Source organism: Schistocerca gregaria, chromosome X (assembly GCF_023897955.1).
Source record: "Schistocerca gregaria isolate iqSchGreg1 chromosome X, iqSchGreg1.2, whole genome shotgun sequence".
In the NCBI taxonomy this organism is placed as follows: domain Eukaryota; kingdom Metazoa; phylum Arthropoda; class Insecta; order Orthoptera; family Acrididae; genus Schistocerca; species Schistocerca gregaria.
The window spans coordinates 93,264,443-93,289,219 of NC_064931.1; the positions used below are offsets into that span (position 1 = coordinate 93,264,443).

The 24,777-nt window shown below is 46.4% G+C and overlaps 1 protein-coding gene across 2 annotated transcripts; it reads right to left on the reverse strand.

Annotated features, from left to right (window-relative positions):
• Positions 1 to 1,050: 1,050 nt before the first annotated feature.
• Positions 1,051 to 23,618, reverse strand: LOC126298458 (putative glutathione-specific gamma-glutamylcyclotransferase 2). Of its 2 annotated transcripts, none has more exons than XM_049989788.1 (4): positions 23,364 to 23,618; positions 7,271 to 7,306; positions 4,209 to 4,495; positions 1,051 to 1,612 (listed from the first exon to the last, which is right to left on the reverse strand). In XM_049989788.1, exons 1-4 carry the CDS (start codon positions 23,523 to 23,525, stop codon positions 1,198 to 1,200), a joined length of 900 nt encoding a protein of 299 aa, XP_049845745.1. In that variant the 5' UTR covers positions 23,526 to 23,618; the 3' UTR covers positions 1,051 to 1,197. The 2 variants fall into 2 exon arrangements, with proteins under 2 accessions (XP_049845745.1, XP_049845746.1); XM_049989789.1 differs by having other exon boundaries at positions 1,176 to 1,617.
• Between the last annotated feature and the right edge of the window lie 1,159 nt (positions 23,619 to 24,777).

Consider the following 24,777-nt stretch of genomic DNA (forward strand, 5'->3'; position numbering starts at 1 on the left):
GCTCTGAGCACTGTGCGACTTAACTTCTGAGGTAGACTTAGAACTAATTAAACCTAACTAACCTAAGGACATCACACACATCCATGCCCGAGGCAGATTTTCGAACCTGCGAGCGTAGCGGTCACGCGGTTCCAGACTGAAGCGCCTAGGACCGCACGGCCACACCTGCCGGCTTACATATGAAATTTCATCATTTTTTCGCTTACTGTTGGCTGAATTTGTTGCTGTAGGTACACTTTTCTTCATAAGAAAGAGAGACTGTTCGATGAATTTTGCACAGCATACAAACCATACTTACAGGTTACGTTTTAAACTTTATGTTTAGAAAAAAATCTAATTTTGTAGTTAATTATCTCAATTTTTACCACAGTTTTTAATAGATTTGGAAAATTCTAGAGTTTCATACACCTGTAAGTATGAAACTTCCTGGCAGATTAAAACTTTGTGCCGGACCGAGACTCGGGACCTTTGCCTTTAGCGGGCAAGTGCTCTACCAACTGAGCGACCCAAGCACGACTCACGCCCCGTCCTCACAGCTGTACTTCTGCCAGTACCTGGTCTCCTACCTTCCAAACTTTACAGAAGCTCTCCTGCGACCCTTGCAACACTAGCACTCCTGAAAGAAGGATATTGCGGAGACATGGCTTAGCCACAGCCTGGGGGATGTTTAGTTTTAATCTGCCAGGAGGTTTCATATCAGCGCACACTCCGCTGCAGAGTGTAAATCTCAACCTGTAAGTATGGTTTGTATGCTGTGCAAAATGCATCAAAGAATCTCTCTTACTTGTGAAGAAAAATGCGCCTATAGCAACAAATGCAGCCAACAGTAAGTGAAAGAATGATGAAATTTCACATGCAAAAATTTTATTTTGTTATGTTTTTGCACTTCCACTGCTATGGGTGTGAATCCTGAATCCTCCCTGGTCATGCTGACAAGGTTTTACGAATTTATTTGTAAAAGTATAGACAGTAGAAAATAAAATGTCCTGTAGTGCCTCTCCTGCTCAAAGTCGGCCCGTTTGACGTCCTACCCCCCTTAACGAAGTTTGTTGTTTCTTATAGCCTCAGCCAAAGAGAGATACCTGTGGGAAAGTAAAGACTGGGTACAGGAGACAATTCTTTAATTTCGTAAGGGCCGGAAAGAAGGTTTGTTAGGAAGACGAAAAACTGAACCATTTCCGAAAATAAAAAATAGCTTTAATTATCCGCAAATAAAATTTTGCGATAAATAAATATCTCGCTTGTGGAGCACAGACTAGATAAGCGACGCGACGTAAACGACAGCAGACGAGGAACGGACGAGCGGACGAACGGAGAAGCGACGAGACGCGACAGAAAGTCAGTCTTGTAATTGCGGTGGCAGCGGCGGCCGCCTACATGTTGAGGCAGCGCAGCTTCTTGGGGGGGACGGTGGCGGTGAAGTGGCGGCCCGCCCCCGCGCCGGCTGCCTGGCCGTCGCCGTCGCCGTCGCTGTCGCTGTCGCTGCAGTCGTCGAAGCAGTGCAGCGGCTTGGGCGGCGCGCCCATCAGCGCCTCCACGCTCTGCCGGCTCTCCCGCACCGCCGCCACCACCAGCCGCTCCAGCTCGAACAGCTCCTCGTCCGAGTCCGGCGCTATCCTGGCAAATTCGTCTTACCGTTACATTACAATTTTAACGAATAGACGGGTCATTTTTATTACACTACTGGCCATTAAAATTGCTACACCAAGAAGAAATGCAGATGATAAACGGGTATTCATTGGACAAATATACACTCCTGGAAATTGAAATAAGAATACCGTGAATTCATTGTCCCAGGAAGGGGAAACTTTATTGACACATTCCTGGGGTCAGATACATCACATGATCACACTGACAGAACCACAGGCACATAGACACAGGCAACAGAGCATGCACAATGTCGGCACTAGTACAGTGTATATCCACCTTTCGCAGCAATGCAGGCTGCTATTCCCCCATGGAGACGATCGTAGAGATGCTGGATGTAGTCCTGTGGAACGGCTTGCCATGCCATTTCCACCTGGCGCCTCAGTTGGACCAGCGTTCGTGCTGGACGTGCAGACCGCGTGAGACGACGCTTCATCCAGTCCCAAACATGCTCAATGGGGGACAGATCCGGAGATCTTGCTGGCCAGGGTAGTTGACTTACACCTTCTAGAGCACGTTGGGTGGCACGGGATACATGCGGACGTGCATTGTCCTGTTGGAACAGCAAGTTCCCTTGCCGGTCTGGGAATGGTAGAACGATGGGTTCGATGACGGTTTGGATGTACCGTGCACTATTCAGTGTCCCCTCGACGATCACCAGAGGTGTACGGCCAGTGTAGGAGATCGCTCCCCACACCATGATGCCGGGTGTTGGCCCTGTGTGCCTCGGTCGTATGCAGTCCTGATTGTGGCGCTCACCTGCACGGCGCCAAACACGCATACGACCATCATTGGCACCAAGGCAGAAGCGACTCTCATCGCTGAAGACGACACGTCTCCATTCGTCCCTCCATTCACGCCTGTCGCGACACCACTGGAGGCGGGCTGCACGATGTTGGGGAGTGAGCGGAAGACGGCCTAACGGTGTGCGGGACCGTAGCCCAGCTTCATGGAGACGGTTGCGAATGGTCCTCGCCGATACCCCAGGAGCAACAGTGTCCCTAATTTGCTGGGAAGTGGCGGTGCGGTCCCCTACGGCACTGCGTAGGATACTACGGTCTTGGCGTGCATCCGTACGTCGCTGCGGTCCGGTCCCAGGTCGACGGGCACGTGCACCTTCCGCCGACCACTGGCGACAACATCGATGTACTGTGGAGACCTCACGCCCCACGTGTTGAGCAATTCGGCGGTACGTCCACCCGGCCTCCCGCATGCCCACTATACGCCCTCGCTCAAAGTCCGTCAACTGCACATACGGTTCACGTCCACGCTGTCGCGGCATGCTACCAGTGTTAAAGACTGCGATGGAGCTCCGTATGCCACGGCAAACTGGCTGACACTGACGGCGACGGTGCACAAATGCTGCGCAGCTAGCGCCATTCGACGGCCAACACCGCGGTTTCTGGTGTGTCCGCTGTGCCGTGCGTGTGATCATTGCTTGTACAGCCCTTTCGCAGTGTCCGGAGCAAGTATGGTGGGTCTGACACACCGGTGTCAATGTGTTCTTTTTTCCATTTCCATGAGTGTATTATGCTAGAACTGACATGTGATTACTTCTTCACGTAATTTGGGTGCATAGATCCTGAGAAATCAGTACCCAGAACACCTCTGGCGGTAATAACGGCCTTGATACGCCTGGGCATTGAGTCAAACAGAGCTTGGACAGCGTGTAAAAGTACAGGTCATCAGTCCCCTAGAACTTAGAACTATTTAAACCTAACTAACCTAAGGACGTCACATACATCCATGCCCGTGGCAGTATTCGAACCTGTGACCGTAGCGGTCGCGCGGTTCCAGGCTGTAGCGCCTAGAACCTCTCGCCCACCCTGGCTGGCACAAAATTTCACTTAGAACTGCGATTACGAACTCAGGTCCGCAGAATATGACTATGCGAGTGAGTAAATGAGGGGAATATTGTTTCTTTTAGTCATTTCGGCCTACCCTCCGAAAGTCTGTCTTTCTCTAATTTTTTTCCTTGTTGGAGTTAAAAAAAAACTGGCTCTGAGCACTATGGGACTTAACTTCTGAGGTCATCAGTCCCCGAGAACTTAGAACTACTTAAACCTAACTAACCTAAGGATGTCAAACACATCCATGCCCGAGGCTGGATTTGAACCTGCGACCGTAGCGATCGCGCAGTTCCAGACTGTAGCGCCTAGAACCGCTCGGCCACCTCAGCCGGCTCCTTGTTGAGGGCGGTGGTTCATTCCCACTCTGACTCGGCTTACTAAACTTCCTGCGGTTTACCTGTTCTGCCTGTGGACTCTCGAACCGTTTCGGATTTGTGAAAGGGCGCCTTTACCTGGATTCAATGTTCTTCATAATCGCCCTGAACTGAAGCCCAGCCACGTAGGAAAGAAAATAGAAACTAGTTTGTAATTTTCCAGATTTCCTCGCAACTTTAGTGATTCTTAGTTCCTACGGCACTCTGTTCCCCGAAAGTTACCTGAGAATCTTGGAAACGCACACGTCAAAATGTTAACGCTTGTACTAAAACTAACTCTCGACCTCGACCCACGCCTGGTGGATCGAAGCAAAAAGTGCAGAGGCTGGAGACTTACGTGCGCACGAACTGTGCCAGCCGCAGCACGTATTCGACGTTGTGGCCCGAGGCGCCGCTGGAGGAGGCGATGTGTCGCGCCATGTCGGGCAGCGGCGCGTCGCCCAGCCAGTGGCGGTTGTCCGGCGTGGCGACGTACAGCAGCACGGGGAACGCCGGCCGGTCCGCGCGCCGCGGCTCGAACTTGGCGACGAGCGTGCGGTAGCCGCCCAGGTCGCACTCGCGGTCCTTCAGGTACGGCAGCGCCGCCTCGCCGCGCACCAGGAACGCGCAGCCCCACACCTCGCCCTGCGCAGCCACAACACGCACCACTGTAGGTTATGTAGTTACTCTAACTCGATTATATAAGCACTAGGGCCAAACATTAGGAGACAGTGTGCTGATACCGCCTACCATCGCATCTAGCATCGATTCGGCGAGGAACGGAGACTCCGAGTTCCTTCGAGTATGCCGTATCGAATCAAGCCTGTCAATCGACACTCGTCGATGATCAGGTACGCTACGTTTCACCTTCTGTTCCGGATAGTCCTCGGCATTTCCTACGGGCAGGCCGTTGTGGCCGAGTGGTTCTAGGCGCTTCAGTTCGAAACCGCGCTGCTGCTACGTCTCACACCAGCCCAGTGTAACCCCAATGTTTGCGTGGTAGAGTAATGGCGGTGTACGTGTACGTGGAGAACTCGTTTGCGCAGCCATCACCGACATAGTGTAACTGAGGCGGAATAAGGGAAACCAGCCCACGTTCGCCAAGGCAGTTGGAAAACCGCCTAAAAACCATCCACTGACTGACTGGCTGACTGGCCGGTTCACCGGACCTCGACACAAATCCGCCAGGCGTATTCGTGCCAGGGACCAGGCGGTCCTTCCCGCCCGGAAAGTCGTGCGTTAGACAGTACGGCCAACCAACCGGGCGGGCTTGTAATAGAATTGTTATACTAAAGAATATTGATTATTTTGTCTGTCGCTCTTTGCTTGCGACACATCTATTTAACACAAAGTTAAGTATCGTCAATTAATTTCCCTAATAAAACTCGTTAATACGATATGCTTGAATTGTTGTACAGCGATCCGAGAAAGCAGGTTTTCTAGACGCCTCATATTCGACGACTAGGCAGGATTCAACACAGAATGTTCGTCGAAATAGCGACGTGTTTACGCAGCCCTGTGAACACGGCTGTCGATATCTCGGTAGACGGGACTGCCCAGACCAGACGACGACCTAGAAGATGGAGAAGAAAGCCAACACTTGGTCACCGAGAATCTGTTCACGGTAACCTGATCGAGCGGGCTCAAGTCGTGATACGAAGAATACTCATGGGACATCACAGTATCATCATTCATCTCGAAATACACCATCCAGAAAGTGCAGGTTATACGCCTCATTACATCATCTGTGCACTCGACGCCTCGCTTCATTCGAAAAGAGGCCAAATCGAGACCCGTCAGAACACACTAGGCGCCAACTGTCTGCTGTGTCCAGTTTCTATTTTATTTTGTCTAAGACGGGCAGCTTTACGGGGCACTGTCAAAAAAATGGTTCAAATAGCTCTGAGCACTATGGGACTTAACATCTGAGGTCATCAGTTTCCTAGAACTTAGAACTACTTAAACCTAACTAACCTAAGGACATCGCACACAATCACGCCCGAGGCAGGATTCGAACCTGCGACCGTAGCGGTCGCGCAGTTCCAGACTGAAACGCATAGAACCGCTCGGCAACTGCGGCCGGCGACTTTTTCTGACCACCTCGTATAGCACCATGTGGCTTTGTACAGATGAAGTGATGTTTGTTCATCAAACTTGTAGTAATACTGTGTAATGATTCACGCGAGTGGAAACACTGTCTCTTTGGTAGGGAATCCCCGTCATAGACGATGTTGACCTCGGAAACCTGACTTCGTGTATATTCTCCGATATGCTATGAACCATGCGCCTTGCGCCACTAATCATCTCACGTTCAAAGTCGGTTAACTCGCGATGCGGTTCCACAGTCACCACAGACCTGCCTCATCAAATTGCTTAGAAATCGTTTTTACACTCGAGCCATATGCAGCATCTGTCCTCAACATGCGGGCATCATACACGGCACATCTTCAAACGGGACAACCGTTCCCTTACTTTTGGTCACTCAGTTTACGTTCTGTAAAGCAGTTTTAAAACGACTGCTCTAGTTGCACAAATACGATTGTACAGAAGTTCTAATGGGGACTGCAAACCAAATATCCAGCGGTCCTAATGTTTGTTGTTGGCTCCCTTATATTCGTTTAGCTGAATCCTCATGTGACTCTCAGTGGCACTCAAGTGGCGCGCGTATGTGTAACACAATTTATATTTCATAAACAAGTCATCACTCAGTGTACCACTGTTACGTAGCTGAGGTTAGGTGTCTCGCCTAGCCTACTAGACAGCGCTAAGAACCAAAGAAGTGCTGCAATCATTGTACCAAATAGAATAGAAGGCTAAAAAACTTTAACGAAGTCTCGGGTCACACAATGTTGAAAACAAAAATCTATGGATCTGACAAAGTTTTTCCTTAATAATTACCCTCACTCAGTTTTATATAAGAAATGCACACACAAGCTCAATGAAAGACACTGATAGACTGAAAATCGGATCTGAAGCCCTCATTCGAGAGCACTGTTTCAAATACTCTCGCAGTTGTTACTATTGGTGAAAACTAACACGATAAGAAAACGGACACTTCCTAGCTTTTATAAAATGCCACACTTACATTCCAGAACATTCTTTAACATACCATTACCGCCAGGAGAATACCTCCACTGTAATTTATTATCTTTTTTTATGGCCTCACACTGATGATAAGGAAGTTACGAAAGACTGAATATAGAGTGATTTCATTTACGCACATAGTTCATACAAAGTTGCGTCAGAGCACTGACAGCTCAACAAAGTTACGTATTTGACGTAGAAGGGAATATTTACATGTTGAACTACTATTGCAGATATCTCAAAAGTGATAAGCAAACAGCGTTCTGCTTGTAGTGCTTAATGTCGCAGAGATGTTAATGTTCAACGTTATCAAAACAAAACAGTGTCATGACTCACCTCTTTCTCCTGAACCATCGTCGCAACGCGGCCGGGCTGTTGACAAAAGAGAAACTACAGTTAGTATTTCTATATACAAAATGTGAAGGAAGAAGTTGCCTTTGCTAATAGTAACTTGTAAGTACATTGCTGCTGGTATACCAGATAATTATAAACACGAAAATAATAGGTATAGTAAAGAAGGACTTCAGTTAGACTAACACCAATCCTTAACTACGCATGTATCAGTTATTACTTAAATATGTTTACCACTATGCTGCTTCACTACAAGACTTTATATAAACACTGAAACCATATTACTCAATGTTCTTACAAAATACGGAGTCAGAACGGTCTCATCTGCGGCTACAATGAGAGTGGCAGTGAACTGGTTGAACAACTTAACTCGCATTTGGTAGAATCTAAGTTCACATCTCGGTCCAACAGTTCTGTATTAGATCCTCCCTTGTTTCCCTATATCCAGCTCAATGCTCAAAAAGCTCCTTAAAAAAGGCTACGCCTACTAATTTGCCCCAGGCCAGCTGAACTGATGATTCCTCTGTAATGATCTCTCTATCAGCTACACTATGCCTGGACATTGATTCCTGCAATGGCCAAAATGCTTTTTCTTTTGTATATCGTAATATAGAGGAACGTGAAAAAATGCTTTGCTGCACACATATCGCAACAGTATTAAGATATTTTCTCCTTATTAGTTAGGAGTGAGAATGGATAATTACTGGAATTTTTTTTGTTTTCTAAAAGCTCGAAAGATAATTTTTGTTGTTTGGAGAATATTATCTTAGAATTCCGCGAGCATGAACTCCGTCGAAATCCAGCCACAAAGAATATCTCCGAGTTAAAAAAATTCTAGAGAATGCAAAATTATTATTTCATCATGTAAATGAAACGAAATGTATCAACAGATAATCTTCCCAGCGAAGTTTACACAGATAACGCACAGATCGCCTTCTCATGCGATGAGGTGGTAATTTCGTACAGAACTTCACGACCGACATCAGCGCGAATAAGTAAAAGAAAATATAAAGAAAGGACAATGCATGTTGCAGGTCCTGTACGGGCGGGCCTTTCTGGATACCGAAAATGTTAGACTGCTGCCCTGGCCAGCACATTTTCCAGATCTCTCACCAACTGAAAACGTCTGGTCAATGGTGGCTGAGCAACTGGCTCGTCACAATACGCCAGTCACTACTCTTGATGAACTGTGGTATCTTTTTGAAGCTGCACGGGCAGCTATATCTGTACACACCATCTGTTTGACTCAATGCCCAGGCGCATCGAGGCCGTTATTACGGCCAGAGGTGGTTGTTCTGGGTACTGTTTTCTCAAGATCTATGCACCCAAATTGCGTGAAAATATAATCATATGTCAGTTCTAGTATAATATATTTGTCCAATGAATACCCGTTTATCATCTGCATTTCTTCTTCGTGGAGCAATTTCAATGGCCAGTAATGTAAAAGGAGAATAAATTTACAGTCTGTTAGTGTTCACATATTTACAAGAATCCATGTCATATTACGGCATAGAAACAGGTTAAAAACGACATCAGCCTTGTAGGGCTGTGCTGCACTTGACGGTAATAGAGAGAACGACTGATGTCAATGACACGAATAACATGATACGTAGATTTTTGTTACTTACAAGCAACTTGAAGTCGGTCAACGTGCGACGGAGATAACAATGTAAGACGTAAGTACATCAAAGAGTAACAAGTCAGCAGCAAGTTATCGATCATGACACTTTCTTTTCTGTAGCGGAATCTTGAGTGGACGATATAAATCACAGTGGCCGTTTAGATAGCCAAAAGAGTGTACTGATAGCATACCAGAGTGAATAATCACTCCGTCTTCAGGCCACAAGTGGCCCATCGGGACCATCCGACAGCTGTGTCATCCTCAGCTGAGGAGGCTGATAGGAGGGGCGTGTGGTCAGCACACCGCTCTCCCTGTCGGTATGATGGTTTTCTTCGACCGGAGCCGCTACTATTCGGTCGAGTAGCTCCTCAGTTGGCATCAGGAGACTTAGTGCACCCCGAAAAATGGCAACAGCGCATGGCGGCCCGGATGGTCAACAATCCAAGTAACGGCCACGCCCGACAGCGCCTAACTTCGGTGATCTGACTGCGGCAAGCCCCTTTGCCTAGAGTAAATAATACAGCGATAAAAAATCTCTTATATCTGAGGTCCGTAAGTTCACTGAGCATACAGGGTGTTACAAAAAGGTACGGCCAAACTTTCAGGAAACATTCCTCACACACAAAGAAAGAAAATATGTTATGTGGACATGTGTCCGGAAATGCTTACTTTCCATGCTAGAGCTCATTTTATTACTTCTCTTCAAATCACATTAATCATGGAATGGAAACACACAGCAACAGAACGTACCAACGTGACTTAAAACAATTTGTAAAAGTAAATGTGCAAAATGTCCTCCGTTAGCTAGGATACATGCATCCACCCTCCGTCACGTGGAATCCCTGATGCGCAGATGCAGCCCTGGAGAATGGCGTATTGTATCACAGCCGTCCACAATACGAGCACGAAGAGTCTCTACATTTGGTACCGGTGTTGCGTAGACAAGAGCTTTCAAATGCCCCCATAAATGAAAGTCAAGAGGGTTGCGGTCAGGAGAGTGTGGAGGCAATAGAATTGGTCCGCCTCTACCAATCCATCGGTCACCGAATCTGTTGTTGAGAAGCGTACGAACACTTCGACTGAAATGTGCAGGCACTCCATCGTACATGAACCACATGTTGTGTCGTACTTGTAAAGGCACATGTTCTAGCAGCACAGGTAGTGTATCCCGTATGAAATCATGATAACGTGCTCCATTGAGCGTAGGTGGAAGAACGAAACTAAAATGAGCTCTAACATGGAAATTAAGCGTTTCCGGACACATGTCCACATAGCATCTTTTCTTTATTTGTGTGTGAGTAATGTTTCCTGAAAGGTTGGCCGTACCTTTTTGTAACACCCTGTATATTTCGGTTGCTCTTTGAAGGTGCTACAAATTTCAATTTCTTCCAGAGCGTCCATTAATATGCTTTTCTATGCAGTACCTCCGAAGATTCCTCACTGCTGCTGACATTACGATCGTAAATAAGCAGATGTACACCACACGAGGACCTCTCTCACATGTCCTTGCTTGCTCTCCGAATCTGCTGGAGACACAATGCGAATGGCGCTGTAAAAGGACGTGATGAGTGGGTATGTGTGGAGGAGTGAGCAGATGGAGAGCGTGCGTGGCAAGTCGTCACGTGTGGGAGCAGGAGAGCAGGTGGAGATTTAAAGGTCCAGGTGGAGAGCCGGCACGAGGCGGAGACAAGCGGGCGCGTGACGTGGGCGCCAGCAAGGTCGGCCGTCGACTTTGGCGTCATGCGTCTGGTGCACGTGAAGGCCTTGTGCCGCGCTAAGAATACGGGCTCACGGCCGCGCGCCGGTCCCTCCGAACAGATAAAAATATGCCACCACCTCACTGCCTGCACTACGCCAACTGCTCATTACTTATTACCCTTTTCGTGGAGCCAAGCTTTTAGATGCGCAAGTTTCCCACACGCGCTGCAGCAAACTCTTTTATGATGTGACTACATCTTGGTTAACTCGACTTTGTATAAGTATTGGGAAACCACCTTGCAGATAACTGTACGACAGATCGGAACGCGAAATACAGTACTGGCCATTAAAATTGCTACACCAAGACGAAATGCAGATGATAAACGGGTATTCATTGGACAAATATATTATACTACAACTGACATGTGATTACATTTCAACGCAATTTGGGTGCATAGGTCCTGAGAAATTAGTACCCAGAACAACCGTCTCTGGCCGCAATAACGAACTTGATACGCCTGGGCCTCGAGTCAAACAGAGTTTGGATGTCGTGTACAGGTACAGCTGCCCATGCAACTTCAACGCGACACCACACTTCACTGGCATATTGTGATGAGCCAGTTGCTCGGCCACCATTGACCAGACGTTTTCAATTGGTGAGAGATCTGGAGAATGTGCTGGCCAGGGGAGCAGGCGAACATTTTCTGTATCCAGAAAGGCCCGTACAGGACCAGCAACATGCGGTCGTGCATTATCCTGCTGAAATGTAGGGTTTCGCAGGGATCGAATGAAGGGTAGAGCCACGGGTGCACACACCTGAAATGTAGCGTCCACTGTTCAAAGTGCGAACAAGAGGTGACCGAGACTTGCAACCAATGGCACCCCATACCATCACGGCGGCTTCCAATGTGCGTTCACCGCGATGTCGCCAAACACGGATGCGACCATCATGATGCTGTAAACAGAACTTGGATTCATCCGAAAAAATGACGTTTTGCCATTTGTGTATCCAGATTCGTCGCTGAGTACACCATCGCAGGCGCTTCTGTCTGATGCAGCGTCAAGGGTAACCGCAGCCATGGTCTCCGAGCTGATAGTCGATGCTGCTGCAAACGTCGTCGAACTGTTCGTGCAAATGGTTGTTTTCTTGCAAACGTCCCCCTCTGTTGACCCAGGGATCGAGACGTGGCTGCACGATCCGTTACAGCCATGCGGATCAGATGCCTGTCATCTTGACTGTTAGTGATACGAGGCCTTTGGGATCCAGCTCGGCGTTCCGTATTACCCTCCTGAACCCACCGATTTCATATTCAGTTAACAGTCATTGGATCTCGACCAACGCGAGCAGCAGTGTCGCGATACGATAAACCGCTTTCGCGATTGGCTACAATCCGACCTCTATCAAAGTCGGAAACGTGATGGTACGTATTTTTCCTCCTTACACGAGGCATCACAAGAACGTTTCACCAGGCAACGCCGTTCAACAGCTGTTTGTGTATGAGAAATCGGTTGGAAACTTTTCTCATGTCAGCATGTTGTAGGTGTCTCCACCGGCGCAAGTTTGGTGTGAATGCCCTGAAAAGTTAATCATTTGCATATCACAGCATCTTCTTCCTGTCTGTTAAATTTTGCGTCTGTAGCACGTCATCTTCGTGGTGCAGCAATTTTAATGGCCAGTAGTGTACTTCAACGACAATCGTCTAACCAGATTCACGACCCAGATCGAAGTTTCAATCACTTCCACTGTCCTACTTCCTAAATTTCACTAAACGACCAAGCGAGGTGATGCTACGGAGTCGCATTCGTAATGAGCTGGATTCAAATCGTCGTTTACCCGCTCGGACATTTCTCACGGTCTCACAGATACGTCTCCAGCAAGTGCTGTCTTTAGAGTCTGTGCGAATATCATCGTCAGCAGAGTTTTTCACGGTCTACTAGATAAAGACCTCTTCCTGAACTCTCAGGATATGAGAGAACTCAGCGTTACAAATGCAAATATGACGTACCTGTCTCCTAAATGTCCTCTGCCCACCTTCCGTTCGCGTCAATATCTTTGTCGTTTTCTGTCACGAAAAATTCATCTAGATGTACGCCCAACCGATGTCTATTTCAATTTCAAAACAGCCCAACTCCTGTAACTTCTCTTAATCTTTTTTTTTTCATCCATCAATAGCTTTTCGTTTTTTCTAACAATCTTCTTTCTATCAACTATCAAGTTTTGAGTAAGTTATGTTTCATATCTTGATACAATAGGTTCGAGCAGGTAGTATAAAATGGTTTTGGGCCATCATTTTCAAGCAGATTATGAGGTAACTTCTGAATGAGACATTTCATTTCCAAATGAACTTCGTACCATTATTATGCTCCAGCTGAATTCATTTAGTTAGCCCAGACATATGAATTGGTTCATCAATCTCTCCGTTAGACATCATCTGCATCCTTTCATCAAAATTACTATACAGTACTTTAGTATTTTCAACTATATATCGACCTACGTGTCTCCTACTCTACCAGTCCCCACAGAATCTTTTCCAGAGTGCTCTAACTTCGGCAGCTCCGATAGGGACGTTACTGGGGAAACAATGACTTACTAGCAGCTTCAGAAATATTTCGAGAGGCAGTTCCTAAGGCGCATACAGATGGCTCGATTGCAAGTGCACTATCTGCCGTACACGCGTACTTTATTCGAATGTTAGTTCAAACTACAATTTTGAACTGTTACGAATGTTTAGGACTCTCATTCAGTTTCGAAGTGACAGAATTCGTTTGCTGTGACAGTGGGATAACATGACATTCGTATTAAACGACCCGAAAGCCACAATTACATCCACGGCTTGTATTTTATCTGAGAGGGTAAAGTAATTAATGATTATTTAAAGGTAGTTAAGTTTATCACAGTAATCGAGTAGCGGATGACATATAATTCGACGTTTGCTGTACGGTCGTTATCGATCTTATCAAAAATTAAGCGCTTCTCTAATTTTTCTAGAAAAAAACCTGAGGCATTATGAGAAACTTATGATTATCAGAAAAAATTACTGTTGCATTTTACGTACCACCCTACACAGGGTGATCAGCTATAACATTATGACTATCTACCTAGTAGCCAATATGTCGACCTTTGGTAAGGCCAACAGCGGCGATGCGTCGTGGCATGGAAGCGATGAGGTCTTGGTATGTCGCTGGAGGGAGTTGGCACAACATCCGGACACACAAGTCACCTAATTCCCGTAAATTCCGGGGAGGAAGGGGGGAGGGGGTGCGATGAGCTCTGACGCCACGTTCAATCAAATCCCAGGTGTGTTCGATCGGGCTCAGATATGGTGCATTGGGGGGACAGCATATCAATTTTAACTGGACACTGTGTTCCTCGAAGCAGTTCCATCACATTCCTTGCCTTAAGCCATTGCGCATTATCTTGTTGGAAAATGCCAGCACTATCGGGAAATACGATTGTCATAAAGGGGTGTACGTGGTCTGATGCCAGTGTACGATACCCCCTGGCCACCATAGTGCCTTGCACGAGCTCCACTGGACCAATCTATGCCCACGTGAATGTTCCCCAGCGCATGATGGAGCTGCCGCCAGCTTATCTCCGTCCCGCAGTACACGTGCCAAGGAGCTGTTCACCTGGAAGACGATTGACTCGCGCCCTCTCATCGGCATGATGAAAAAGGTATCGGGATTCAATAGATCATGCGCCGCTCTGCCACTGCCCCAACGTCCAGTGCCGATGGTCACGTGCCCATTTCAGTCGTAGTTTACGATGTCGCGGTGTTAACATTGGCACATGCATGGATCGTCGGCTGGGGAGGCCCATCGTTAGGAGTGTTCGGTGCACTGTGTGTTCAGACAGATTTTTACTCTGCCCAGCACTAACGTCTGGGGTTAGTTCCACCACACAGTTCGCCGCCTGTCCTGTTTTACGAGTCCGCACAGCCTCCGACATCTGTAATGAGCGGTCTCCGCTCAGACTCACAACGTCTGGACGAGGTTTCAGCTTGGTTTCGCCTCATGTTGAAGAGACTCATCACTCCTCGAATATCCAAGTCGCGCAGTTTCCAAAATGCCTGTGCTGAGCCTCCGAGTCATCACAATCTGTTGTCGCTCAAACACAGATAGATCGCACGCCTTCCCCTACCTACACACGGATAGCACGCTTGTTCGCCCAATGCTTGAATACTGCTCAGCAGTGTGGGATCCGCACCAGGTAGGGTTGATAGAAGAGATAGAGAAGATCCAACGGAGAGCAGCGCGCTTCGTTACAGGATCATTTAGTAATTGCGAAAGCGTTACGGAGATGATAGATAAACTCCAGTGGAAGACTCTGCAGGAGAGACGCTCAGTAGCTCGGTACGGGCTTTTGTTAAAGTTTCGAGAACATACCTTCACCGAAGAGTCAAGCAGTATATTGCTCCCTCCTACGTATATCTCGCGAAGAGACCATGAGGATAAAATCAGAGAGATTAGATCCCACACAGAAGCATACCGACAATCCTTCTTTCCACGTACAATACGAGACTGGAATAGAAGGGAGAACCGATAGAGGTACTCAGGGTACCCTCCGCCACACACCGTCAGGTGGCTTGCGGAGTATGGATGTAGATGTAGATGTAGATGCTACATGCACCGTGCGTTTCTCTCACAAGTAGTCATTCCTCGGTAGGTGATGCTGCTATCGCCGGGACGGGTTTACATCGATAGTAGATCAGTAGTCATAAGGTTCTGGCTGATCAGTGTAATTTGGTCACTCTCTTCGATATTACTCTTTGTTGAAGTTCAGAAAGTCACTTGTCTTGCATGTTTCTGATACAGTATGCAAACGATCTGTTCATCTGGAACAACAGGGGATAGCCAGCACAGAGCACCGTGGCAAAAGCTATGTGTTTCAAACTACTTGCAAAGTTGAGTGATTGGTACAAAGAGGTTTTGCTCCCACCTATGAGCATTGCCAATTCCAAGACTGACGGTATGAAATAAAGAAATAAAACAATATATCGAAATATTTCGTTTACGTCGTTACTAACCTGAGTCTCGACCAGTCGAGCTATTAAGGTAAATTTGGTGATGCTGTTGGTCAAACGTGTTTCACCTCATCACGGCTGTTTTTGATCTGTCGCTTTTCAGGTTTCTACATTTACATCTACATACAAGCTCCGCTAGTCACCGTACCACTCCAATCTAATCAGATAATGACAGTTGTGAACAAAGCTATCATGATCACGCCAGATGGCTGGGACTCTTAACAGACAATTTCTTGAGATGCTATTATCTCTTTTTTCTGTCATTACACAAGAGAGTAGATAAGTGAGTCAGCTCTCTGAAACCAGATTGTGGCGGTGAACATTTAGCTAATTCCCAACAGACCTTTATCTTTCGTGCCATATGGTGATAAATCGGCGTAATCTGATACAGTTAGGATTATCACACCATTAATGCGTTCACAGGCTGAAGTAACACGTACACTGATGATATTTTCGTACAAAACCCCAACAGTTGTTATGGCTGGATACGTACGGAAACTGAAAGCTCTATACTAATCTTCGCAGCAATCAAAAAATTCCACCTGTCCTTCACACAACCAAAATACTAGTCTGGCACATTCTAAACGGAATATTTGCCTTTAAAAACTGGTAAAACTACTCAGCGTTCCACGTCCGGGTACGGGAAACAAACTTTCAATCTTTTCCTAAAGTAAAAATACTTTTTCTGTAGACAGGGCTTCAACATATATTAAAGAAAGGTGTCATGAAGTCACCAACAGTTGTTATGATGTATAATTATTCACAGATAACTATTTTTGTGTTCGCTTGACAGACACTGGTTGTCTGTGGATAACTACAATTATTGCAGTTTTTGGCGGCTCCATGATGCCGTTCTTGAAAAATACTTTGTTATCTCTGCAGATGAGTATCTTCCTAATACAACACACGACACCTTCACTAAGGAGGACTGCCGACCGACAGTTCGATTTCAAGAGCGCTAGCCACCAAACTCTCGACCGTTGTGTCAGAACAAGACTGCAGGCAATGTCACTGGCCATTTCATTTTCTCGCTAACTGCAATTGTGTGGAGAGTGATGCTTTCTGCCAAGAATCTTCAAAAGCGCATTTCTGACAGGAGCTGGAAAACTCGTGTCATAAAAGTGAAGTCGCTAGCTCTTCAGCCCGACTACAGCCCACTTTTCGGTGGCCAGCCCACCAGCTCTAAGCTAGACAAAGCCCAAATCCACCAGATTCAATCTCTCGCACCCCTAACAACCAAATGAACGACCGTACGGCGTGGCCGGATATGGTGCGTAATATGCACTTTGAGTCAGTGGCTGTCTGTTGTGATCATGAGGGAATTTTTTTTCCAGTTTGGTCATTACATGGAATCTACGAAAATAGACAACAGAGTACCAGAACACAGAATTTCATACAACGCTAACAATTCATTTTCTCTGTGATCGACGCCTGCTGCTGTAATGACGATAGTCAATCTGAAGCGGTTTATATGATGTGATAACGTACTCATCCGTCCTGTATGATTAACGATGAAGACTGTCCCGGTACGCATGCACAGTTTCATTTTTGAATAAAGCACATTAGTTAGTTGAAAAGTGGAAATATTTTTATCAGGGGCAGTCAAATGAAAATGAGACAGATAGAAAGTAAGAAAACTGTTTACAGTATGAAAAGTAATCGCCACAACTGTTAACATATCTACCTCACTGAGACAAAACGGTCAATGTCTTCATGGAAAAATGTTACCTGTTGCCTACGGGACAATGATTGTTCCAAGGCATGCGCCTCTCTGTCCGAAGCAAACAGACGGCCACAAATGTCTTTCTTCAGGGCTCCAAAAATATGGAATTGAGGAGATATCGGAAGTGGATGGGGGATGTGTAAGGGCAGACCACTTGTTGACAATGTTGTTTTGACTACGCTGCAGAAGCATCGCTGGGAAGCTTTTAAAAATCCTCCAGAGTCCCGATCTCTCGCCATGCCATTTCCGCGTTGTGGAGCCCTAAAGAAAGAGTTTAGTAGCCGTCGATTCGTTTCGGACGAGATGGCGCACGCCTGGATACAATCACGGTTACGTAGGCAACCGCAAAAACATTTTTTTTGAAGGCCTTGACTGTCTTCTCTCAATGTACTCACCAGTACACAATGTGGTTACCTGTGATAAACAATGTCCACCACAACTGTGTTGACAAATCCTGACTCCTTTCCCAAACTTTTAATAACATTACCACCCATTTCTAGGTCTATTTTCACAATGACGCGCTAAGTTTGCTCCTTTATCCCAGGACTCGTTCTTGGTTTTTCGTGTAAACACGTGACTTCAAGTAATCCGATAGGAAATAGTCATGTTGGAAGTTCTCAGCGGTCTGCGATGACAACACACGGAATTTTCTCCGATGTCCGTGATCCGTACGCGATAAGACAGGTGGCGCCATCTAACCGGGACCATTTGTTTTCCAGGCCCATCGTTTCCGCCGGCCTCTGTGACCGAGCGGTTCTAGGCGCTTCAGTCTGGAACCGCGATGCTGCTACGGACGCAGGTTCGAATCCTGCCTCGGGCATGGATGTGTGTGATGTCCTTAGATTACTTAGGTTTAAGTAGTCCTAAGTCTAGGGGACTGATGACCTCAGATGTTAGGTCCCATAGTGCTTACAGCCATTTGAACCCTTCACGCCGGCCGCGGTGGTCTCGCGGTTCTAGGCGCGCAGACCGGAACCGTGGGACTGCTACGGTCGCAGGTTCGAATCCTGCCTCGGGCATGGATGTGTGTGATGTTCTTAGGTTAGTTAGGTTTAAGTAGTTCTAAGTTCTAGGGGACTAATGACCACAGCAGTTGAGTCCCATAGTGCTCAGGGCCATTTGAACCATTTTTGAACCCTTCACTTCCAGTTGGGGCCAAAGGAATTTACTTATTATATTGTGATAACGTACATCACTTGCCAACACTGCGTTATTTGCGGTTTTTCGAAAAAAGTAAGGGCCAATCAGTCCACCTGCTCAATGTCTGCAGTAGTGGCTGAATGTGCATGTATCTGCTGTTCAAGTTTTATGTGATGATTTTCATAGCCCCAGATCTGTCAGTTATGCTTGTTGATGTACTAGTGTACTTGGAAATACGTCACAACACTTGAGATTCCTTGCAAAATTGTCATCCAAATTTTAGTTTTCCAGTACACATTTGTCGAATTTACGCCGTTGCAAAAAGCCTGTTGACAGTAGATGTGGCATTAGTCGAACCTACGGACGGTTTAGATGATGATCTACTGTCATAATTCGCTGCGTGTTACTCGATATGCTCGGTTTTTGTGATCGACGGTGTACCAAGTTTCGGGGACTTTTGGTTACACTCATTAACTGAAACTATATTTCATTAGACAGACTGGTACGACGTCGCTATGTAGTCTGAACATCACCAAGGAACCATTTTACTCAAACTTAACAGTCAGTCGTCGAACTGTGTACGTTTCTGAGGCCGAAAACTGTACGCAATTCACCAAGTGCCACCAAAGAACTCTCCCCGTATTTCTAATAAGTTTTGGCGACGACAGCTCGTTGTTCGACGGTAAAGCGGTTCCTCTTCGCTGACCGCGATGTGTCTAGATAGCAACTGGCCAACAGGAAGCGTTTCCAATCGATAGGAACAAGAATGGCCTGCTATTTACATTGTGCATTATTCTTGGAGCACCCTATACATGACTCATTTGAAACAGCTCACAAGTTGTGTATATTCGCCCCGTGACGGCGTGCGATAATTTAAAAATCATCCATCACTCATGTGCATTCTAGTTTTGTTAGATGGTTCACTCACATTATTGTTGCCACCACCTATGTTCGACGTCAACCTGCAATAACCACACACAGACGACAGGTGGAAAGCACATAAAGCGTGACTGGGGGACGCGGAAACAAAGAAGAAGTTTCTGCAATGCGGAAACGACGTCCAAAAGGGGGCATGATCATTGGCTTGAGAAACACTGGTGAGAGCATTTTTGAAACGGGTAAGTTTGTAAACTGCTCGCGTGCCGCCGTGATTAAAGTATACCGTGCATAGTAAAATGGCGCTACGCTATCCAAAACCGGCAACGAGCCAAGTGTAGTGCACCAGATGACAGGGTGTGATCTACGTTTGTAGAGATGGATATGGACAAACAGACGTGCAGCTGTTGAGCTACTAATAGCCCGGATGAACCAAGGGGCAATCAACTGTGTCACCTCAACGACCATTCACTGAACGTTGGCTGCGTATGGGCACCAATGCTGACTGTTGTTCACCGGCTGTAATTTGCACGCTAGTACTGCACTGAGTGGCGACAAGGGGAATTTCGAGATGACTCACGTTTTATACTTCGAAACTCTGAAAGTAAACACAATACAACAGTCCTCGGAAGCGTCCAGGCCGTAGGACGGATCGTTATGGTCTGTGGAATGTTTTCGTGGCATTACCTGGGTAATCTGGCCATCCTGGAATGCACAGTGGATCAACACAAGTATACATCTGTTCTTGGGGAACGTGTTCATCCCACCCGGCAGTTTGTTTTTCCTCGGCACGGTGGCATCTACCAGCAGGACAATGCAACGTGTGACGCAGCTCGCAGTGTCCGTGCGTGGTTCGAAGAACATCAGGATGAGTTTACCAGCATGGAGCCTCGACCGAGAAACCTAGCGCAAAGGGCACGGCACTGGAGTCAGCATGACCCACATCCGAGGCGATACCTTCCGGAACCAGATTTACTCTCTTCCTGCACGGCTCGCAGCAATGGTCAGTGTAGTTTCATATCTTTAAGACAAAGCTGTCTTCAACCTGAAGATTGGTTTGAACACCACAGTGCTTTACTAGACATGGTCTTGCTATAGCTGGTGTGCCGTTGCCTTCCTCCGGCCTCTGAACTGACATACCCAGCCAGTTATTGGGAGACCAGCAGTTTAAGGTGGATTTTGAGCCACGGTGCAACTCGGCAGTTTTCACATTAACAAACAATGCCAGAAGTGAAAATAATGTATCTTTACCATATCTAATAAGTTTTCGCCAAGATTAGTGAAATTAGTTCAGCGTTTCAACATGATTATTTTACTAGAAAGTTAAAGTGACCGTTTGGATGGCCTAAATTTTCCTTTATTGCATACTTGTTTGAGTCTCATATAAATACAAAAAGTATCTTCCGTGAATGTTTCACTTTTATTATTTCAAAAGAATAATCAGTGACCTGAAATTTACTCGCACAAAAAAGAGAAAGAATAGCTCTCACTACAGGAAAATATATGGGCCTCACGAAATATTTAATATTTTTTCATCTTAAGTACAGGGACCCATAAGCGATACTACTCCAACTAAACATTTTTCAGTGACCTACCCAGTCACACCTGGGGACTCAGTAGTGATCCCCTTTTGCCCACCGTTCGGAGGATCACAAGTAAAGCAGTTTACATTCCACTTTATCTGACACGGAGAGGAAGACTGTGGGAACGTTTTCCATGCCGAAATTCCCCATCGCGAATCAAAGTGACAACTTGAAGTTGAATGGCGTTTAGCAGATATCTAATTCTCTGTTCACTTGCGCAAATTCAGGACTTAATACAGTCTCTTCTCAGGGAGGAAGGAAGGAAACAACTGAAATGTGTTGAGACACTGCACTCTGATTAAGCAGCAACAGAATTGCAATCTATGACTGATCACGTTGATATTAGTTAACATAAACACTTCAGGCGAATGATGAGATGCGTTCTTCAACAACGTTACAGTCTGATTTTATTCCTCGTTTTTGTCCAACTGAGATGGTGCCCCGTCTCTAAATCATACAGTCGTCGAAGGGTGGAGGGGGATGGGAATTAACTGCAAGCTTCGAACCTCTTTTTAACTACAAAACGTGTTATTGTGACTGTCTGATATTTGTCTTATGGTATGAGAGTAATTCTTCTGTTACCGACTGTCGGATGATTTTGTGGACGCATTCCTGAACTACAATCGCTCGAGAGGCACTGCCAACATTCGGAGAGTCGGACTGAAATGCACAACTTCACGAGTGGCGAAAGTGAGGGCATTCACTTTTTGAAGTTCTGATTCAGGTCCGTGGCCAGTTAGAAAGCTCATTTCATGCCTGTCACGCTCCTCATGTTATTAAAAATATGAATTACTTCATATCACAGGATATTCTGTTGCCCAGAGTAATGTGGCTCCGTCAACTAAAGTTGCTATAGAAAAAATACAGATTGGATGCGTTGTGAGGACGTTGCCTTAAGAATATATTATCAAGGAGTGCAATACTGATACGTCGGCAAACAGCATGAAAAGAGGGCGGCGAGATAGGGCATGAACTCTCAAGTGAGACAAGAAAACATTCAACTCTTGTCACGGGGCTATCAGCACCTCCTCCCCTCCACCCTTCCCAACGATACCATCTTCAGTGTACTTTCCTTCTCATTCTTTTCTCCACTTCCTGTATAAATTAGAGAGGGTTAAATAACATTAAACAGGCGTGCATTGGCACCGCACAATAATAACCGTAATCGCATATGTATTCTTTGGTTGCTTCCTGAAACAGTCTCGTACTCTTCGTACACTCTCTGTCTGTCTCTCTCTCTCTCTCTCTCTCTTTCTGTCTGTCTGTCTGTCTGTCTGTCTGTCTCTCTCTCTCTCTCTCTCTCTCTCTCTCTCTCTCACACACACACACACACACACACACACACACACACACACGCACACATACTACACAAACGTAAAACACTCATGACTAGAAAGTCGACTGGAATAAACACTAAAAGATAGCAAAGCCAGAATGCTGTCACAGACATAAATACTGGCCGCTCAAACTAACGGAAGTATGAAAGACGCTTTTGGCGAGCCGCGCATGGCCGTGCTGTGAAAGGTGAGCGACTAATGTCCTTTAAGTAGTTCAAGGTCACAGCGCTGGATCCACCTGTGCTTAGGAAGCGTCCAGCTGGATACAGTTACTTTGGAATGCAGTCGCTTGGCTCGTGTATTTTAATAGTATAAAACTTGTCTTCCCCGTCTGGCGCCTAAACTTGATGATTTCGAGTGACTTTTAAGTTGCACACTGGATCGTACAATGATTACCATTATTTTGTATGTGACCGGAAAGCCGACATAACACACTAACAGTATGCCATACTACATTAAATCACGACACGTGTGAGGAGGGATGTTCCATATTGTAGCATTAGATACGTCCTCTGAATCGACATTTATGCTTCCTTCGCAGATTTCATTTCTTGAAACGACAAGTCGCTGAACATCACAGAGAGAAGAAACAATATCATATTAGTTTCTGCGAGAGCCAAAGGATCCTAGTTTTGCATCATCGCTATAGATAATTACAGAAAATGGTGACTCTCGCAGATCGTTTCGACTACTTTTTCAAAATTTCATAGCAGCGCTTCAACACCAATGAAGTATCTATCATCGTCCGGTCAAAAATTAAAATTGTGACCTTAACAAAGACCAGATCCGGAACACGAAGTCTGACACTCTGTTAAACTTTTCTAATCAACATTCACACTAGGTTACAAATAATTAAAGCTGCTCATTATAACGCATTAAACAGCAGACTATAGAGCAGCCGCCTCAACTTCGCGATGTTACCGTGTGACGGACATCCGGTTGCTGCGTCCGAACGCAGAGCCAGGAACGCGTCTTTTGTCGTCTTATTATCAGGCACAGCTTATTCACTGGCGAAGATATAACGAAGTTCTTTGCGACGAAAGAAAACTACTACTCGGCGTAGCAAGCTGGCTTACCTTTCCTTCAGTTCCGCGATGTGTGGTGTTGCCCTGCCAGAACTTCCGCGACCAGCCACGCACGCATCCGACGAGGCAGCATTCGTAATCGAAGCCCGGGTTCCAGCAAAGAGACCCGTAGCCGAACACCCACAGCCCCGTCTGGTGATGATCCACAGCCATAGCCGGCCTGTCAACAACACGAACCGCTGCCGCCGCCACTGCCGAGCTCTCAGCTGATGTAAAAGCGGCGCCGCGTCGCCGCCTTTTTGCAGGCGCGACGCCCGCAGGAGGGGGGGCGGAAGGGTCGGCGGCGCGGGAAAGCGTATTCGAATCTGATTGGCCACCGGCCGGCGGCGCGCGCATGCGGTCAGCTGATGCAACCGGGCACGGGGATTTCTACGCAGCAGCCTACTGTCAATGAGTTGCGCGCTTCTCCGTCCCTCTCGCAGATAGACCTCTCTCTTCCACACACGTGCTCTCAGTGTGACTAAGCAAACGGTCAGTGCCATCCGCCAGCCAGCACCCGCGTACACAAGCAGAATGACACTGCGGGAAGCTGTACATACGCGCGAATGCAGTAGCTGTCTCGATGGTGCTTGAGATACGGGCTTGCCTCCGGCTGTCATCGTTCATATTTCGCCTCTACGGTACTTTGATATCTAGCAGTCTGAAGGCGCTGCCACTAAGGAGTTAGTGCCAGAGTAAACAAGCGATCGGACATGTAAATATTTCGGCATTTGAACTACTTTAAGACAAGAAATACATTGTGAACGCTCGAGGCTGTAGAATTATTTAACATTGAAGCCTGAGAAATATTAAAACTGAACAAGCCGACGTGCAAGAAGTATTCAAACACTTAACAATAAGTATTTGGACTCCTGGACTTTGTGACTTTTAAGTAAGTTCCTGTGGACAAACTCTCGTCTTTACGTCGACCGATGGATCTGGAAGTGTGTGAAAAGTATTCTGACACAGAACATTTTGCGTGTTGTGTTAGGCTGAAATTCCTTGCCCGTTATAAATAGGTTTCAATTACGTCCAGATCATCTGCTTACCCAATTATTCAAATGGCTCTGAGCACTATGGGACTTAACATCTGTGGTCATCAGTCCCCTAGAACTTAGAACTATTTAAATCTAACTAACCGAAGTACATCACACACATCCATGCCCGAGGCAGGATTCGAACCTGCGACCGTAGAAGTCACGCTTACCCAATTATTACAGTTCGTTTATCTGCATATCCATCTGAAGATGTGGTATACCGATAATCGGCGATTTGCATCCATTATTAAGTAGCGTAGGCACATTTCGCTTCTATTCGACTGACGGTGATTTAGTTGGACTCGAGTTCATTTTTAAAGTATGGGGTGTGTGAATAATACCCTACCAGATTTATGATTTTATATTAATCTTTTGTCCCATAGCCAGTC

Coding starts and splice junctions, on each gene's coding strand:
- LOC126298458 (XM_049989788.1), bottom strand. CDS start 23,525: ATGGCTGTGGATCATCACCAGACGGGGCTGTGGGTGTTCGGCTACGGG. Junction 7,307..23,363: donor ATCGCGGAACTGAAGGAAAG/GTAAGCCAGCTT, acceptor TTTTGTCAACAG/CCCGGCCGCGTTGCGACGAT. Junction 4,496..7,270: donor CGATGGTTCAGGAGAAAGAG/GTGAGTCATGAC, acceptor GTGGCTGCGCAG/GGCGAGGTGTGGGGCTGCGC.